Below are 20,973 nucleotides of genomic sequence, written 5' to 3'. Positions count from 1 at the left end.
AGACCTGTTATTTCAACTTGGGGCCAATTCCACAAAGATGGATAGCATATAAGCTGTTTAAACAATTAGCTATCTTCTGTTCCACACATAGTTGCCACCCTGTCAGATAGGGAATTCATCTACATAAATCATCAGCATCCAAAGACCGAATTATTTCGACACGTAGCAGCTATAATATGTCTTTAAAATAAGATTACAAAGTTACAAAACAAATTAGCTGTTCCTTAAATTTTGTTGATGACGCAAAAAAATCCACACAGAAATCTGAGCCTGGCTTAAGTCACACTTTTTTTGCCTTTCCCAGCACTATCTTGATTGTAGCTTGTGCGGATTGATATGGTATTTTCTACCATTTACAGCAACAAACACAAATTATATATGCTTTCATCATTTTTATGACTATGACACTTTATCACTCTTATTATGCAACTTTAGCCAGGGTTTCACAGGCTGAGTCACAAGTATCATTTTGGCTTCTGTAGATTCAATTTCCTTATTCAATATTGCATTTTTATTCGTATTTGTAATCAGTAAGTATTGTGTATGTGCATTATTACATTTTGATTAGCATTCAGAATAATTTTTAATCATTGTATGCTTGAATACATCGAGTGTGGGGGAAGACTGTGGATTAAAAGGCCTATGTGTGTGCGTAGGTTAAGTTTCAATGCATATGTCTACTTAACGGTTTGTTATACATTTATATATTCCATTTTTGTTCCTCTGGTAGCTTTTCCAGCATATAAAAACTCAAGCTTTTTGTCCAGAGGGCCAGAGACGCTTGCATGAAGACCTTTTTTGGTTCACTGTCTCTCTCTCCTGTGTCTGATAAAAATATTAAATAAAACAGATCTCTTGGCACAATAACTGGTGTCTGGTCCTGTGAATTAGACAACAGGGAAAGAGTTTAATTTTGAGTCATGTAGATTTGACATCATGGTACGGGATCGCATCTTCAGCCATTTGTCTCAATCGATCAGGTAAGACTTTTTTCTTTCTTTCTAAATAGCAATAAGTCTGCCTGATGCATAGAGACATTGACTGAAACTGCTGAAAATAACTGTGTTATTTAAAATACCAGTTGTGCCAAAATGTTTGAATGAAGCTGGGGTAAAAGTGGATCTTTTTTAAAAGGAAAATTTAGTAGTCAAATCTTCAGGAGAATAAGCCATACAGCAATTTAGCAATTAGCTTGACATGACTGAGGTGGAATGTGGCGAGTCTGCAGTGAGATCAGCAATTATTTTATATTATTGACTAATATTTTAAATACAAATATTTCACACACCGAATATTTGTGCTGTTACAAACAGATGAGGAAGTGTGTCGAGACATAAAGTGGCGGATGTGGGCTCTAAGGGGAGTTCTGTAGAAAAGAATCCTCAAACGTTTAAACACGCTGACGTAGATTAAATCACGGGAATTCTGATTTTGACAGTGAAGCTATACAATATTAAAGGAGGAGAAATTGATTGAGTTCAACTAAATAAATAAAAAATAAGTTCAGCTAATAAATGAGAAACTTAAAAATGACAACAACAACAACAACAAAACAACTGAAAATATAAGAGACACTTTTCTTTTAAATGTTTCCAGTTTTTTTATTTTGTTCCTCTGGTGATTCTAAATGGAAAGAGAGAGACGCAGGGTAGCACCTCCCTCAGAATTCACTCTATAGACAGACATATCCACCACACACACACACACACACACACACACACACACACACACACACACACACACACACACACACACACACACACACACACACACACACACACACACACACACACACACACACACACACACTTATACAATCCTGCTTTTTTACACATAAACACAGTTATACATAACTAATAGAATGGTAAGGGAGAGAGAAGAAAGATTGCCCTCTCCTTTGGAAACCCACACACACATACATAGCTGTTCTAAGCACACACACACACACACACACACACACACACACATACAGAGAGAGAGAGAGAGAGAGAGAGAGAGAGAGAGAGAGAGAGGGAGAGAGAGAGAGAGAGAGAATAATTTGGAAATGGCAGAAAGTAGCAACAGTAACAGCAGAACAATTTCTGTGTGGTACCTGGAAAGAAGAACAAGACGTAGGCCAAGTTTTTGAAAAACTGACTTCATATTAATGCATCCATGGATGAGCAGTTAGGCTCATTCGAGACCCAAAAAGACTATCAAGGTAAAACTTTTCAAAAAGGACAGCTAATTGGATCGTGAAACGAGGTGGAGTTTGTTGCAGTATTGAAGGTTGTCCAGTTCCACTTGCTGAAGCAATGAAGCCTCAAGTTGAAGCATATACTAATTTGATCAAAATCATGTTCAGGAAAATAAAACCCCACCAGTGATGATTTATTTGATCCAGATTGAACAGATAATAATAATAATAATAATAATAGCTGAAGCTGAAAGGAAATATTCACAAACCAGCCAAATCAGCAACTACTGCATTGCCGTCTCCTTACAAGCCAATTTATCAGACTCCTCTGATACAGCACAAGCTTCAAGCTTAAACAGAGTCCCACTTGACAAATGTATAGCTTCTGCATTAGCAGCTCCAATAATCAACCCAGCCAAACAGAGACATGCTGCGATGTACATCAACTCATAATTATGGATCTGACTGGGGTGATCAGACAAGGGATGACGACATGATCACAAAGTTGGTCCTGAATTGTCTCCACTTGCTGTTAAAAAGGAAGAATTACAATCTGAAATGATGACAGAAGAGATACCATTTACACCAGGAGAACGTGAAGCCATTCTCACAGCCTTGCCTCATCTGAAGAGATTTAAACAGTTTTGGAGATAATTAGATTTCTTGGTTGAGGCACATCAAATAACACTAAGAGATATACACACCATTAAAGCCATCAAATCAGCAAGACATGGTGGTGAGAGACATTGATGATTACTGTTGGAGATGCTTGATCTGCAGGAAAGCAAATGTGGGAAACCTCTAAAAGTGTGAATGTCACATGAACACAGACCCACAGGAACATGGACGCATCTCCAAATCAATTTCACTGGACCTTTGTCACCCAGAGGAGGGTACTGATGTAGTCTAGTAATCATGGACTGATTTACTAGGTGGGTGGAAGCATTCCCCATGAAAACGTGAACTGCTGAAGTGGCAGCATGAGTAATGGTGGAATACGTTTTTTTTTTTTTTTTCTTGCTAGGGTCCTTCATTTGAAATTGATTATGACAATGGAACTCACTTCACTGGAAAACTGATGAAGGAAGCAATGAAGTTGATGGGAAGAGTAACAGGACTGACCCCTTTTGAACTGATGACTGGAAGAGCAATGGTTCTACCCCCTGATGCTCTGCCGCCTACGAGAACAGGAGATTCCATTTTTATCCAAGAGAAGCTACAACGTTATCTCACAATGCTGGACTAAGCTTCCCAAGAGAATAACAAAAAAGTGCAAGAGGCTCAGTAGCAATGGGATGAAGAACATACAACCACTGGGATGAAAAACACATCACTACTGACGTTTCACACTTTCCAGAGTTAGGCAGTTTTGTTATGGCTAAAAAAAAAAAAAATGCTAGGAAAGGTTTAGTGCCTAGGTGGGAGGGACTTTATGAAATCTCAAAAGAGACGAGTGTTTGCCTTAAAGGGAAGAGTGTAGGAACAGATAGATGGTATCATTGGTCACAAGTTAAACCTTGTTTAGTGAATGAACAAAATGACAATGATGGCTTATGGCCTGAAATTGAGCTTTAAAGACTGGTAACAAAGGAGTGATTTTTTTAATGTATTTTTCTGCTTCCATTTCATGGATCATTCCCATTGGCATTGATTAGAGATGGGTGCAAGCTATTCTCTATACACAATGATGATGGTATGCTTGTTTTTCATTTTACTTGCCAGGGAACCCAAGCTTTATGGACTCCTCGAGTACAAGGAATCACTCGAAATGCAACTCTGAAATTCGGCCAACATTTTACTCTACCCTTTATTTCCAAATGGGGATTATGGGATTGGGTGCCAAGTAATGATAAAGATCTTGCTAAATATCATGAGGGCATCTATGGTGGATGTAACTATTTTCATCAATGTTACAAAAGAGTAACATTGTGACCAGTGAAAATGGGGACATATTCTAGTAGTGCTTAAATATGAAATATGTATTCAAGAGAACAATGTTAAATGTATTCTACTAATGTGGAAATTAACTTCATTTTGAACCCTACTTGCATGATTTCAATATGGGATTCATTGGCCCAGGGTGTATTTATCCCATAATGTTGCCATGTGAGGGATTCCTAAGGGATAATGCCTGGAAAACAACAAGATTCAAGGGAAATTATTCAAGAGTATGGCATTCAGAAGATAATAATGAATATTGTAAGATTGAACTAGAAACTGGAGAAATCGGACAATGTTTTTATCTTTCTGTGGAAAAGACAAACAAAGTTAAAACATCTCAGCTACAACTATTGGGCCAGCTCATGGTATCTTGTTAGCAAAAGAAACCCTGATAAATGAAGCCCATATGGTGTGACAATGTATAAATTATAATTGAATATATCCCTTCTTACCATTTTTGATTAATCCTATTGTGGAAATTTCACACAAATAAGGAGATGGTTGGAAAAAGAAGTAAAATATTATAACTCCAAAGATTGACTGGTCAATGAGTATATGGGGAGACAAAGCGGGGGTATTTGGTTCTGTCGATTCAATAAGTAATACTGCTTAATCAATTAAGTGAATACACTCAGTGTGTGAGAAAAATTACAGGGAAAGGACTCACTGAGGCTCTTAAAGGTTCTTTACATATTATAGCAGCAGGTCGGCATCTTAACAATGCAGCAAATGAATTGGCAGATGCATTAGTAGAATCATCTGCTTTTGAGACACATCTTGCAGCATATCTATTTTTAGCTCAGACTTTAAAGAATCAAATGGTAGAGGGTATTCAAGTTTTTCGAATGGGTCAAATTCCTTAATGAATAGTGTAATCTAAAAAATAAAATAAAAAAGCTTCTAACAAAACGTTTTTGGTAATTGGCTTAATTTGACTTCTGCTAAACATATTCCATTAGTCAAAATTGCCATTGATGAAGATTCTTTGTCAGGTTCCAGAACCTTTATTTATGGTATGGCCTCAATATGGACAGCACAATATGATAGTTAGACAATTCCAATTAATGGCTGTCAGATAAGAAGATTCAGTGATTAGATTAGGGAGAAAATGGATATTGGGCTGAAGGTGAAATACAAGTGATTTCTACTACAGACTTAGATCAAGCCACAGGTGTCAGAAGCACAGTGGTGTATATTATTGATGGAATAAGTTAGAATATGACATACAGAGGGAAGCTGTGTCCAATTCCTCCCGATCATTTTTGCGTTGAGATTCTCTGTCCTCTCCAATTGGGTAGAAATGTATGTTCCACATGTGCAGTTGTTGCATTTAGAGCCACTGTGGTGGTCAAGAAGAGGTTTTTGGAAGTGTAATGCATCAGAATGAGTTTAGAAAGGACTGGAATTGATGGAGCATTTCACTGTCAGAAGCAGGACCTCATTATGTTAAATATATACACATTCTTTAAGATGTATGAAAGAGAACTCTAAATAAACAAATAAACAAAAATCTAGCAGAGGCATCAGACACAAATCCTCACCCGATGAACCAGCATGAACAAGACCTGTCATTATTGTTAAATGTCAGTTTGATTACAGAGAAACAAAACATTAGATTACACCAGGCAGAGATGTTAAGGATTTTCATATTGCAAAACATTGGTGACTAATAAGTGACTAATTTCAATTTTCAGAATTGTTTTATTTATTTATTTTTATAATTGCAATAAAAAAAGTAGTCATTATTATTTGCATATAGCTCTTCACAATATAAGCCACACATTAACATACTACATACAATACAATACAAAAAAATACAAATACTAATAATACATGCATTTATATACAAAGTTAGTTACAGTGGCCCTCATTTATCAAAAGTGCATACACCAAATTTCCAGCGTACGTTTACTTTGAGATTTATCAATATGGACGTTGGCGTACGGCACGCTCAAATCCTACGCCAGCTCAGGCGGTGGTGTACACATGTTTTGAGTTAGTGCAAAAATGCGCAGAAAAACAATTCCTACACACAGTCAAAATTGTACCTTTAGCTTGTCGCTGGGGCAGTACCCTTAAAAGGACATATTTGTACCTTTTTTACTCATAAAAGGTGCATATTATACCTTTGAGTACAAATGCGTACCTTAAGGTACTACTATGAACCTTTTTGTGGTAAAAATGGTACAACGTTGTTCTTTTAAGGGTACTGCCCCAGCGACAAGCTGTTGTACCCCTAAAGGTACAATTTTGACACCCTATTTTTCTGTGTGTAACACCACAAAACGCACTGACAAAGATATGCTATATTATGGCCCACTGTAAAAAACAACAACAACAACAACATAGTAATTATAAACTTAATTACAGTGTGCATTTTTGTGCAACATGGACTTCAATGTTTAATTTGTGTGACTTTACCAAAGCGTTCCTCCAGTTGAGCCTGTGTGCTTTACCTGATGTTTCAGGGTTAGGCCCGGCAGCTGCGCACAGACTGGAACTGAAAATAATTCAGACTGACAAAATAATAAAAATTACATTCTTCTTCTTTTAAATAATAATAATAAAATGAATAATGACGACATTCTTCTTCTAATTAATAATAAAAATCATAATAATAATAAGAAGAAGAAGAATCTTACAAATTGTCATGCAATTATTAATGTGAATGAATGGTAGGCTACTCCACATCACATCATCATATCGTACACCCCAATACATGTGCCGTGATACGAAATGAAATGCTAATTGTTTCAAAACGTGCTGTAAAATAATGCATTGTGATCGGTAATTTATCATCCAAACAGCTATTTAAACTGCTGGAGTGCGCTTCTCAACCTCCACACTATTAACAGTACTCGTAATTTGGGTCCATATTTTGTTTTTGTGGGTGCCTTTAATCCCACTCTTTAAACTGCCAAATAAAACAATTTAGTTTTTTTTTTTTTCACTTCCCTGGTGATGGTCTCGATGGGTGCGTCTCAGTCATCTCACTAGTTCAGGGCACTGATCAGGGAGTCAGCCCATTGACTTATGTCCTAATCAGTGCCCTGACTAGTGAACTAGTGAGATGATTGAGATGCACCCGATCTCCACGTTGGAAAAGTTTCGCTTCTTTGCCCTCTTCCGTGTGTCCATGGCGTAAAATAAGGGCGTGGGGGAGGCGGAGACTTGAATATATAGGGGCGTGTTTTTCTAATGACGATCGTTTTCAGCCGCGGAATTTATCAAGGGCAGGTATTGCGTACACCTGGATTGCAGAGGTGCGCACAGTTTATAAATCAGGCGGGGAGAGGAGTGTTAGCATAATCTTACGCCAACATATACACCCGTTTCTACGCAAGATTGATAAATGAGGGCCAGTGTGTGTAATACTACTCATGTGTTTCATGTAGGCCTGTCTTGTCTCTGTTAGTTTAGCCTGTGTTTCTCCCCTGTTTAGTTAATTAGTCATGTCAATCACCTGTGCCTTGTCTTTCACCTGCCCCTCGTTATCCTCAGTTATCCTGTGTATTTAATCCCTCACCCTGCGTCCCAATTCGCATACTATCCATCCTAAATAGTATTCGAAAATAGAATTAGTATGTCCCAAATCGTAGTATGTTTAAAAGAGTATTCCAGAGATTCCCGGATGGTTTACTATTTCTGGTCAGAATTCGAAGTATAGATCGATGGGCACTCTAACAGCTGATATTGCCCACAACCCATTGCGAGTTTGACGAGGATTCGATTAGAACTACAAACGTGGATAAAAAGCGTTACAAAACTACAAACATGACGGATATGAGTATGACGGTTAAGTAGAGAAGTTTAGATAAAGGGGTTTGAGTGACCAACTATCAATATTTAACCTGACAAAATTATATTTATTCAATGTTGTCCACATTATATTTCACCTGCAGCAGCATTGTGAACTTTTGTAAAGACACATTTGGCCATTAACTTTTAAATGCATCATAATATTTAAACTGCAAACACATGAGGAGAGTCTCTGACCCACAAAGACCCACACATGGCAGATCAACGTGCGGCTACATTTCTCTCCGATACGGTAGGAGATTAATCTGAATGTGGAGGATTTGAACTGTGACGAATCTGACGATGATTGACAGGGCAGTTAAACGGTGACGGGATGCACGTAACTAAGCAACAGAGTCCGTTAAAGATGGCGAAGTAGTATGTCCCGAAGCTTGCATACTTTTCTGCTACACACTCAAAAGTTTATACTTTTTCTTCACAAAAAGAGTACATACTTTTAGGACGTAGTATAAGTAGGCTAATTGGGACGCAGCATCAGTTTGCCCTCTGTGTTTGTCGGTAATCGTTAATGTCTAGCTGTGTTGCATGTTCCCCTGAGTTTGTTAATAAAATCCATGTTTATCGTTCTCCTTCGTCTCCGTGAGCTTATCTACGAGCACAGCCATAACAGAAGCGAAACAGTTTTTTTTTTTTTTTTTTTTTTTGGGGGGGGGGGGGTCTTTTTTGGGGGTTCTTTATTTTGTTTGTTTCCCCGTCTTCCCATGGCCCTTCCCGATGTCCAACTCATCTGCCTGGAACAGGGAGACCGCCCACTGGAAGCACACACTCAGGACTTTCTCCAGTCCCATTTCCCGGACCGCTCGCTCAGCGTATTCTACTACGCCGGCCGGCGCGAACGGTCGAAGGCACTCGTTCCAGTGGGCGGTCCAAAGGAAGACTTTGCCGCATTTGTGGAGTGGGTGCTGGTAAACAACCACTCGCCAATGACCATCGACCCCGCTGAGGAGGACAGTGGTACCGGCCTCATTCCACCACTGCCAGAGACCAGCCAACCGCCACCAGCGAGTGACGCAACGGAAAGGTTGCACGAGCCCACCGCCGACCGTGGGGACCGGCCGCTAAGGATGACGAGCCCGCACTGAGGACAAGGACGGAGGGTGTCATCGCCACGGAGCCCGGACCACCAGCGAAGGTCTGACCAGATGCGTGAGCCGGCAATGCCAAACATCGCTGAGGGAGACATTGTGGAGTTCGAGGGCTGGGAGGAAAGCCCCACCCACAACACCTCCATGGTGGATGAGCTACAAGAGGTCCATGGCAATTAAACAGACAACCTGAGGAAGGTATGTGAGGTGGACTTGATGGACTTTTTTGGAGAAGTTTTCCCTATACCCCCTGTCTTTCTAGTTGTCTCCGAGCTTCCAGCATCTCCAGAGTCTCCTGAGAGTCAAGAATTCCCACCCTGCCTCCCTCTCCCACCTCCTCAGTTAGTCCACCCCTCAGTGCTTTCCTCACTGCCGCCCTTCCGCTCCTCTGCGCCATCCACATGCTGTGTGGGGAGCCTCCACCTCCAGCCTCAGTGCCCCCTGCTCCGCTTCGGTCCGTTGACTGTTCGGCGCCCCCTTGGCTCCTCCCTCCCTCGGCTCCACCGGGTACCATCGGTCATACGGCTTCTCTGGGCTCCCTCGTCTCTAAGGCTCCGCCTTGATCAGTCGTCGGCCTGGCTTCGTCTGGCTCCGCCCTCCCTTCGGCTTCGCCTTTGTCCTCGGTCCCTCCGGATCAGCTGCTGCCCTCTGGTCCACCGTCTCCACCTCGGGTGCTCATCACTGCGGGGACACCTCGGTCTCCAGGAATTTCTGCGTCGCGGGGGCTCCTCAGCTCGTCGGCTCCATCAGAGGCTTCTCCGTTGGTCCTCCCCAGGGCATCTTCATCATCCCAGTCATATCCTCCGTGGCTCTTTCCACCATCCACTCCGCCCTGGGGCCTCGTCGTGGCTGGTTTCTGGCACACCATCTGGTTCCTGCTCCTGGCTCCCCTCTGGCTCCTCCCTTTCCATGTCTCCCGCTGGACTCTGTGTACCACCACTGACTGTCTGTTTTGTTGGTTTCCACGCCCGGGAGGAGGCGTCATGTTACATGTAGGCCTGTCTTGTCTCTGTTAGTTTAGCCTGTGTTTCTCCCCTGTTTAGTTAATTAGTCATGTCAATCGCCTGTGCCTTGTCTTTCACCTGCCCCTCGTTATCCTCAGTTATCCTGTGTATTTAATCCCTCAGTTTGCCCTCTGTGTTTGTCGGTAATCGTTAATGTCTAGCTGTGTTGCATGTTCCCCTGAGTTTGTTAATAAAATCCATGTTTATCGTTCTCTTTTGTCTCTGTGAGCTTATCTACGAGCACAGCACGTAACATATGTGTTCATTGAATAAATTATTTGTTTATTAATTATTGTATTATATAATATGCATTGAAGTTGGCAGGAATCATTACACTTGTCATTTTTAATTTCAACAATGTTGCAACATTTGATAGATACTAAGTGCAAACATCATAAAACAAATATTTCCTGCTTTCAATGCATTGCCATGGAAATGCTTTGCTCATATTTACCACAAAAAAATAATAATATTTGTGTGCAAGCAGACTGGGTAATAAAGCTCTTTCTGATTCTGATTCCAGTATTTGTAATGTGTTGTTTTATGAATCTTGGTGTGTTTCCACAGTGGGCATCACAGGTTGTAGCATTTTAATGTCATTGTTGCCGAGGGCCCAGGGGAGCGACAACTAATCTGTTTCCTCGCAAATACAGACTGCTTTTTGTCAGGATAAATGTGTTCAGCTATTCATCCTGATTTATAGTTTAATTCTCTTTTTTATTGTCGTTTCTGTCACTTGCACAGATATACCAAGATGAAGACGGCTACCAACATCTATATCTTTAACCTGGCACTGGCCGATGCGCTGGTTCTGGCCACGCTTCCCTTCCAGGGCACAGATGTGTTCCTTGGTTACTGGCCCTTTGGAAATGCCCTTTGCAAGGCGGTCATCTCCATTGACTACTATAACATGTTCACTAGTGTGTTCACCTTGACTGTGATGAGCATGGATCGATACGTGGCCGTGTGCCACCCAGTGAAAGCCCTGGACATGCGGACACCCCACAAGGCCAAAGTGGTCAATATTTGTGTGTGGGTCTTGGCTTCAGCCATAGGGGTCCCGGCTATGGTACTTGGAGACGTGGAAAATGACCATGGTGAGTGTGTGTATACCAGTTATGACCTTATTTTACATATGAACTATTTAGTATATAGGCTAGTCTCAGTTTTTTAAGTTATTTTAGTACATCGAGTTTAACTAAATTAATTAAAAATGAGAAATGTTGACCTGCCAACTAGCTTAAATGAAATATATTGTTATACTACTACTAATAATAATAATAATTCATAATAATCTTATCTAATTTAAAAAAAAAAAATAGGGCTGAACGATATATCGTTATTGTATCTATATCTAGATATGAACTTTTAATAACAATAACTTGCATATTACTAGGATATTAGCTGAATCAAACATTGTTTCCAGAAAAAAAAAAAAAAAAAAAAAACTCCTCAAAAGTGTGTGCAGGCAGTGTTCATTCTGAATATTCAATATCCAATTTAAATTTAGAAAATATGTCAAATGATGGCAGTAAAAGTTTCCTGTTTCAAATGTGGGAATCACAGTAAATCCCAGGGCAGTAAGTAAATATTAAACATTTATTTAACATTCAATCGGGAGTAGCCATTTTACTACTACAGGGTGTACTGGTACGCCAAATAACAAATTATAACCTTAGACCTACAGGGGAATTGTAATATGACTGTATATGTTTGTGGGGTTTGTTTGACAATAACATGCACTATTAATATGCTTTAAAAGCACATCAGAGCATTGCAGTGTTAATCATTTTGCTGTTATGGGTTCCATTGAAGTTACGGTAATTGCTCTGCACACTTTTCTGAAAGCAGAACCACAGGTGACCCAGAAGCGCCTTTCCTCCCTGTGGCTTTGAGCTCTTGATAATCATAAGATTTCCTAAATGAATGAAGTTTCTTTTTAGTAAAAAAAACAAACAAAACAAAAAACACTGAAAGTACCTTGCTAGGTTATTTGTATTAGCTGGAAACAGGTTCAACACAATGCTGATACAATGCTGATATAAATGCAAGTATGCATTTAGTATGTCAGTGTGCAATGCATTTTGAGTGCATACAAATTGTTGGCTGTGTATAAAATTACATTTTGATTTGTGTAACTACGTGAACATCAGTTAAATTGTTTGTGTGACCACTCATCTCCTAAACTCCCTCTTCTCATCCATTATTCATGAACCTAACAGATCCCGAAGAATAATGGATAAGCCCATTTAGATGTATTGTCGTGTGAAAAAAAAATGTTCCCTTTCTGTGAAGTATTCACCACTAAACTTGCACATTAAAGGAAAACACATTTACATTACAGGTGAAGTATAAACATGCAATACATGGGCCTATGCATGGATTTTTGCCTATTGGAGGTTAATTTTATATTATAAGAATTGTTTTATATCCAGTGGATATGCATGTATATAATAATAATAATAATAATAATAATAATAATAATAATAATAATAATAATAATAATAATAATAATAATAATTTTACTGACCCCAAACTTTGAAATGGTAGTGTGTATATTCTGTAAGATTTTTTTTATGTTTGTGAAAGACAATACACAATATTGACCAAAATAATGTTGCACCTCTTAAAGGAAATAACATCACAGAATGTATTTCCATCAAATTTTGGTCAAGATCTTGTATTGGCAATGCAATACAAAATCTCAAGTTTACTCCAGCACATCACTAGCCTTGACAAGCCAGACCCACATCAAGATGTTTGGTCTGGAAACTCACCATTGACAGGGCTCAATCCGAGGGGCGGGATAAATGGTTGTATTTCAAACTCCCTCTGCATGGCGTGCACGCAATTGGATAGCGCTACAACCAACCAGAGCAACGAAGGTGAAGCAGAGCTCTTTGACAGATAAAATTTTCGGCGTATCCGGTCGGCAAAACTTCGAACACATCTTCCCTTCTTAAGAATGACTTCAGTGCTGTTCTTTTGTTATTTTCTCAGAGAAAAGCTCAACTCCAAGTCGCGGTCAAAGCTGATTCGAAAGACCGCCGTTCGCCAGTTTCTGTGTTTACTAGAAGCACGCAAACGCAACTCGGCCGTCATTATATTAAGCCCCAGTCTGACCAGAGTGTGGTTTTTACAGCTCAGATGTGTATTGAGAGTTGCTAGACGACACTCGCGGCAAATTAGATTTGCTGCCGCTAGGGTGCGTCTAGATTTCTAGGCTAGCACATCACAAATCATTTCAATGAATTAAGGTCTGAAGTCAGAGGTGGAAATTTGTGTGTGCAAATTAATTTTCATACTCCCTCCTAAACATTCTTTCACAGAGCCTGATGAATCTTGACATTGTCATTCTGGAATCTGGCCATGATGTGTTTTTTCTCCATGGGTGTTTAAGAAATGAAAAGCTACACGGTTCGTCCTTTAGGGTTAGGCGAACTGTGGACAATAATTTAACATGCTAGAAACATAATAATCACTATGATCCAATCATAGATTCTTAAGAATTTAAATAGAAATGTTATTATTATTATTATTATTATTATTATTATTATTATTATTATTATTATTATTATTATTATTATTATTATTATGTTAGCACATTCCCCTTTAAAGTCTTATTAATAAAATATTCTTATTTTTAAATGTCACTAAAACATTTAAGTTCATTAGTCATAGAAAAGTGAGAAAAAGTAAATAGCTTGCCGCACCACTTATACTGTACTTTTGTTCATACAATATAATCCCCAAATGTTTACAGTGATAAACGCTGAATTATCCGCTGATCCTTGGGGGTCTAAGATTAAAGACGGAAGCCCATCTCAATAGGTTCTAACAATGTCAATGTGCTTTACTGCACATAGAGTTTACTCAAGCAATCAATCAATCAACATTTATTTTTTTATAGCATTTATATTCATCAAAAGGAAATATCAACTTTACACTTTTAAAATTACCAAAACAAAAGCATACTGATAATACACCCACTACACATCACTATTCTATAAGCAGCTAAGGGCATTTGTAAGCAACAGGGTAGATGTGCATTTTCAACATAGATTTTAAACATTCATAGAGTCACAGGAGCACAGTAAAGGAAGGCCATTCCTGAGGCACACTCTCCTTTAGTTTTCGAGTGTGAGTTAGAAACATTTAAAAGTAAAACTCAACAATCTGCAACAATCTGACAATGATGCTTTAACAGTTTTGAAATATACTCTGGAGCAAGACCATGTTAACCTTTAAAAACCATTGACAAGACCTTGTATTTAACTCTAAACGCAACAGGAAGCCAGTTGTAGAGGAGCCATCAATGGACAGATACTGGAGAATGTGCTTGAGCCAGTCAGCAGTCAGCCGCTGCATTTTGCACCAAATGCATCCAAGAAGGAAAGTTCTTAGACAGCCCCAGATATAAAACAGTCTCTTCGGACACGCAGTACAGTTCAGATGATCAGCGTTTCTCTCTGCAGAATGTTCAGACAGATTTCTTTCGTAACACTCTCCTCTCCGCTACTGCCAGGCTGCAACATATTTATTTATTCATCACTTTATGCAAGTTGTGTTCTGCTGCCTTTGACACTGCAGGGAAAGACTGACAGAAGCAGAGGGAGGGAGAATGACAGAGCTTCAGAGGTGGAGAGATGTAAATGAATGTCTTTAAACAAATGTCCAGCAGTGTAGTTGAAAAGTTTTGTTTAACTTCTTAGCAAAGCTGTTCCATCTCAAAATAGCTTTCAAACAAACAAGCAGGCCTGGAACAATTGCTTGGTCACAACATGGCAAATTATGAATTGTAAATCTATATTCCATATTGGTGGGAGCATAACAAATCAGAAACACTGTTGCATGTTTTACATATAATTTTATATTTTGCACATATAACTAATGCCAACCAGTTGCAGGCATATTTTTTCCAGTCCCATGCCAGTCTGCCTGTTGCCTTAGAAATGATCCGGATTGATTTTAGTGGAGGATTATTGATTACAGTATAGGGGAAAATTACCATTTGTCCTTAGCAGTTAAACTGACCAGTGTTCTTCAGAAAAATCCTCTAGGTCCAGCAGAATCTTCAGGTGTTTTTTTTTTTTTTTTTTTTTTTTTTTTTTTTTGTACAATAAACAATCGTATGTACAATATATCATTCAGGACACTACTAAATAAAAATAGTGCATTTTGTATGATCTCTTTCATTTTATTAAAATGATTCACATTTTCACAGATTCTGCAAGCGATTCAAATACTTTTTCTTGATAGATAGATAGATAGATAGATAGATAGATAGATAGATAGATAGATAGATAGATAGATAGATAGATAGATAGATAGATAGATAGATAGATAGATGGATGGATGGATGGATGGATGGATGGATGGATGGATGGATGGATGGATGGATGGATGGATGGATGGGTGGGTGGGTGGGTGGGTGGGTGGATGGATGGATGGATGGATGGATGGATGGATGGATGGATGGATGGATGGATGGAAGTGAGGGATGGGTTAAAAATACGTTAATGTGGATGGATGGATGGATGGATGGATGGATGGATGGAAGTAAGGGATGGGTTAAAATACGTTAATGTGGATGGATGGGTGGTTGGAACATCTCTTGTCAAATGTTTCATGGCAGTGTTGATGTAGAAGTCCAGATTCACACGTCTCAGGAGACTGGAGAGGCGTTTAATGCTCTCAGATGTAGGCTGTCAAAAATGTCAAGAGGAGTGGCAGGGAGAAAATGATTAACTGTGAAAAACAGTTTCTGAAAAGGGCATGCTGAATCTGGAAAAAAAAAAAAAATCTCAATATTATTGAGGGGCACTCTGGAAGATATTTACTTAGCAGTTTTTGATTACATACAGTGTGATATTTCATAGATTTTTCTGTTTCTTTTTTGGCATTTTTTTAAATCTCTATCTATCTATCTATCTATCTATCTATCTATCTATCTATCTATCTATCTATCTATCTATCTATCTATCTATCTATCTATCTATCTATCTATCTATCTATCTATCTATCTATCTATCTATCTATCTATCTATCTATCTATCTATCTATCTATCTATCTATCTCTTTGTCTGTCTGTCTGTCCGTCTGTTTTCTATAGTTAAAAATTACAGTTGTATGACTTTTATTGACTTTCAGTTCTACTTCCTTGGAATTAAAATTCTGCATTCTGATTGCTGCCTCAATCCAAATTCAAATCGAATATGACTAATATTTGCCTTTCCTCTCAGGCATCGAGTGCATCTTGGTTCTCCCGGATCCTCGCGCTTACTGGGACCCAGTGTTTGGGACGTGTATTTTCCTTCTCTCCTTCCTGATTCCTGTGGCGATCATTAGCGTGTGCTACAGCCTCATGGTGAAGCGCCTCCGCAGTGTTCGCATCCTATCGGGATCCAAGGAGAAAGATCGCAACCTTCGGCGCATCACACGCATGGTGCTGGTGGTAGTCGCCGCTTTCGTTGTGTGTTGGACGCCCATCCAGATCATGGCCCTGGCGCAGTCATTGGGCTTCAACTTAGGGAGCGTGCAGACGGTGGTGTTGATGCACTTCTGCATCGCCCTAGGCTACGTCAACAGCAGCCTTAACCCTGTCCTCTATGCGTTCCTTGACGAAAACTTCAAGCGCTGCTTCCGCGAGTTCTGCCACCCTTCACCGTTCGGCCTTGATGCGCAGCAGTCGAGCCGTATGCGCAACATTGCTCGTGAGGTGGCCTACAACTGCAAGACTGCCGATGGAAATAGTAACCCCGCATGACTAGGCGTGGAGCTGCCCCTGGTCAGCCCAGAGCCGCAACCCAATCCAGGGACAGGAAGCTCAAATTCTGAGCTGACTCAGATTACAACACTCTAGCACCACAGTCACCTCCGCCAGGTAGGCGGGGGAAAGGGTTGGGCTAGGAGTGAGGGCGGAGTCATGTCAAACGACACGCCCTTTTAGGGACAAAGGGGCTCACTTTACAGTGTCTTAATTGGATTTGGATGTTATTGTCTACAATTCTGTTCTTATTCAATAATTATTAACCTTTGTCAGTCAGTGTTGCAGCCTTGTACAGATGCTTTTTATGTCTCTCTTTACAACAATCAATGTTTCTTGAAATTGAAGACTGTAGAATTCCATGGCCTTAAACATACTTCTGAACCTATGGATTAAGCGTATCAGTTATTTTTGTGGTATTGCCAAGTGTTGGACTGTACAATATACACTATAGAGTATATATATATAGTGTATAAACAGTGTATAGTAAATGGACTGTACTATATATTATATAACTATACACAGTTATGACACAAATCTGAAACTACAGAGACTCGTAAAACCTGATTGTTATTTAAAAAAAAAAAAGGTTGATATTTTTCTTGGTTTGACTGTACAATAAGCAAAAATATTTTATATTCATGTATGTTTAGTAGCACATATTCAAGCTTAAAAATACTTGTTAAGAAATGAGAACGTATTGCAAAACAGTTGCTATAGTGTCCTATGTGCATAAAATGAAGAGTGCATTGTTGATGACGTTTGTCAGCATAACCTCGATTATTTTTTGAATGTTTTCTGCGCCGCTCTGTCTCTTGCTTTGTTACCACATACAGATTCTTCTCGATAAGACAGACAACAAAGAGCCAGCACTGTCATGGGTTTACATCACAGACCACTGAATGTGAAAAAAGACTATAAAGAAGCCAAATTAAAGAAATATATATATATATATATATATATATATATATATATATATATATATATATATATATATATATATATATATATATATATATATATATATATATATATATATATATATATAAAAACTGTCAGTGAAAAAAATGACATTTAATGCTTATTCTTGTCAACTTTAACTTGTTATTGTGATTGTTTGTTTACTTGCTGCATTGACTGGCTGATTATCTACTTGCATATTTATTCACTGGTGGGACCATTTTCCAATGGACTTAAATCAAATGCCAGCTAATGCCATGGACGTTTACACAGCCTATGAGAAATCTTCTTCTGCATACTTATTAAAGAGCAGTTATCAAAAAGCCCCTTCTATGGCTTGCTATGGGTGTAAAGCACTGTGTTCATTACTAAACATTCTCACAGGAAATTGTTTATATATATATATATATATATATATATATATATATATATATATATATATATATATATATATATATATCATGCTGTAATGTTGATTTTAAAGTGCAGGAAAAATTATGTGAAACTTAGGTTTCTTCAAAAAATTTATCTAATCTCCGTAACAAAGTCAGGATAAACAACACATTTTATGTTGTTGTTTTTTAACACTGTGTAAATGTTCACAGTGCATGGTGCATTTAATAATAGTTTGACCCACTGCTGCTGAACAATAACCTCCACCAAACACTTTCAATTGTGGATCAGACCAGCACAAATTACTTTCTACAAAACTTTTTAGGTCAGCGTAATACTTTATGTTTGGTGGCTCTCTTGAGGTCATGCTAAGTCATCTACATAATACCATGTCTACACTGGAAGCCATCTCATATCATGACTACACTGGAAGCCATCTCACATCATGCCTACACTGGAAGCCATCTCACATCATGTCTACACTGGAAGCCATCTCACACCTTGTCTACACTGGAAGCCATTTCACACCGTGTCTACACTGGAAGCCATCTCACACCTTGTCTACACTGGAAGCCATTTCACACCGTGTCTACACTGGAAGCCATCTCACACCACCTCACACCGTGTATACACTGGAAGCCATCTCACACTGTGTGTACACTGGAAGCCATCTCACACATTGTCTACACTGGAAGCCATCTCACACCGTGTCTACACTGGAAGCCATCTCACACCGTGTCTACACTGGAAGCCATCTCACACATTGTCTACACTGGATGCCATTTCACACCGTGTCTGCACTGGAAGCCATCTCACACATTGTCTACACTGGAAGCCATTTCACACATTGTCTACACTGGAAGCCATCTCACACATTGTCTACACTGGAAGCCATCTCACACATTGTCTACACTGGAAGCCATCTCACACCACCTCACACCGTGTCTACACTGGAAGCCATCTCACACCACCTCACACCGTGTCTACACTGGAAGCCATCTCACACCGTGTATACACTGGAAGCCATCTCACACATTGTCTACACTGGAAGCCATTTCACACCGTGTCTACACTGGAAGCCATTTCACACCGTGTCTACACTGGAAGCCATCTCACACCTTGTCTACACTGGAAGCCATCTCACACCGTGTCTACACTGGACGCCATCTCACACCGTGTCTACACTGGAAACCATCTCACACCGTGTCTACACTGGAAGCCATCTAACACAATGTCTACACTGGATGTGTCAGTTCTCGCACCACAACACCTTGAGGCTTTCTACACTGGATGTCACAAGGTGATAGTTGCAAATCCATTTGTTGTTTGGTTCAGAAGTTGCGTGAGTGCTTGAAGTACATCAGAAATAGAACAGGGCATTCGTTTACTGTCATGAATATTTCATGTTATGTAGGGTGACCACATGTTCAATTTTTCCTGTGACAGTCCTGTATTTCAGCTCTATTTTTAGTGTCTCGACTTTTTATGAAAAACATTTTTTTGTTCTTCTTTTCTAAGTTGTCTTAAGTAATAATTAAAGCGAGTAGTAGATTTTATCTTCTGTCATGTGGGAATAGCCTAATCAAAGGTAGCAAATCCCATCATAGTATATTTTTAATTTTAACTTGCACTTAGTAAAGGCGGGATATTAGAGTGTGTGTCCATCCCATCCCGTATTCCACCATGAGAAATCTGGTCACCCTTAATCACGCCACACCACATACAATGTAGACAGCATCACTGATTATTATGGGTCTGCTTTGGACACCTCAAGCTGTTGTGGCGCGACAAATGACACATCCAGTGTAAACACGGTGTGGGATGGCTTGGCATGACCTCGAGAGCCAGCAGACACCCTCAGAATAATTACCATTGAGGTCAGAGCTCTGACTGAGCCACATCAAAAAGTATATTTTCTTCTGTTAAAGCCATTGTGCTGTTGATTTACTCCTGAGCTTTGGGTCATTGTCCTGTTGGATCACCCAAGTTGACTTGAGTTTCAAATGGAGGACAGATGGGCTTGCATACTCCAGATATATGTCCAGATAAAATGAGAATTCATTAGTTTTGTCAATGATAACAAGCTGTCCAGGCCCTCAGGCAACAAAGCAGCCCCAAACCTAGTGATTCACATTCTTTTTCCACCCTGCACTGTGAATGTTTAAACAGTGTGTTCAATAAATATATGAAAATGTATAATTGTTTGTGTGTTTTTGGTTTGTGAAGGCTGCATTGATTTATTGCTGTGAACAATTTTATGACAACAGATTCACATTCTTTGACTTGCAACTGTATTTCTCAACTAAGAAAATATGTAAATGAGATGCATTCATATTGAGTGGCACCTCAGTTGCACAGCACAGCGTGTGTATCTGCCATCATGCTTCATTTCACACTTCACTTTGTGCTTGTTAAAAAAAAAAAAACCTTCAATGTGAACATTTCTGGAAATGTACAGGAATTACACTGGACTACTATTTTTATAAGTCAGCGGCTTCAGAGATAAAATGTGATATATGTTATGTATTTTGATGTGCTGAATTCAACTATGACTATTAAAACAATAGATTGGCTACAGTTTCCAAGATATTTAAGTCTTTACATTTTACATCTATGCATATTGTGTAGATAGTACCTGTCATATGTCCTGTTTATGTACCACTTTATACATCAACTAAATGGTTATATAAATCAAAATGCCAAACACTATCATGTACTAAGGTGAGTCCTATTCCATGTCTACTTTGTGCTTCTTGACTTGTTAAATGGAGATTGTCACTTACCAGCAATAGTTTGCTAGCATTTATGGACTCCATTTGCTCCATTTTG

At 39.2% G+C, this 20,973-nt stretch overlaps 1 protein-coding gene across 1 annotated transcript in view; it reads left to right on the top strand.

Moving 5' to 3' along the window:
• Nucleotides 1-17,715, top strand: part of oprl1 (opiate receptor-like 1) — a 63,490-nt gene extending 45,775 nt beyond the window's left edge. Inside the window, exons 3-4 of the mRNA XM_067446577.1 lie at nt 10,770-11,122; nt 16,268-17,715. Coding sequence (XP_067302678.1) covers nt 10,770-11,122; nt 16,268-16,791 — 877 coding nt within the window. The 3' untranslated portion in view covers nt 16,792-17,715. The remainder of the gene's footprint in view (nt 1-10,769; nt 11,123-16,267) is intronic.
• The last annotated feature ends 3,258 nt before the right edge of the window (nt 17,716-20,973 follow it).

The sequence above is a fragment of the Pseudorasbora parva genome, chromosome 6 (assembly GCF_024679245.1).
Source record: "Pseudorasbora parva isolate DD20220531a chromosome 6, ASM2467924v1, whole genome shotgun sequence".
NCBI lineage: Eukaryota > Metazoa > Chordata > Actinopteri > Cypriniformes > Gobionidae > Pseudorasbora > Pseudorasbora parva.
This window is presented reverse-complemented; position numbering and strand designations above follow the sequence as displayed.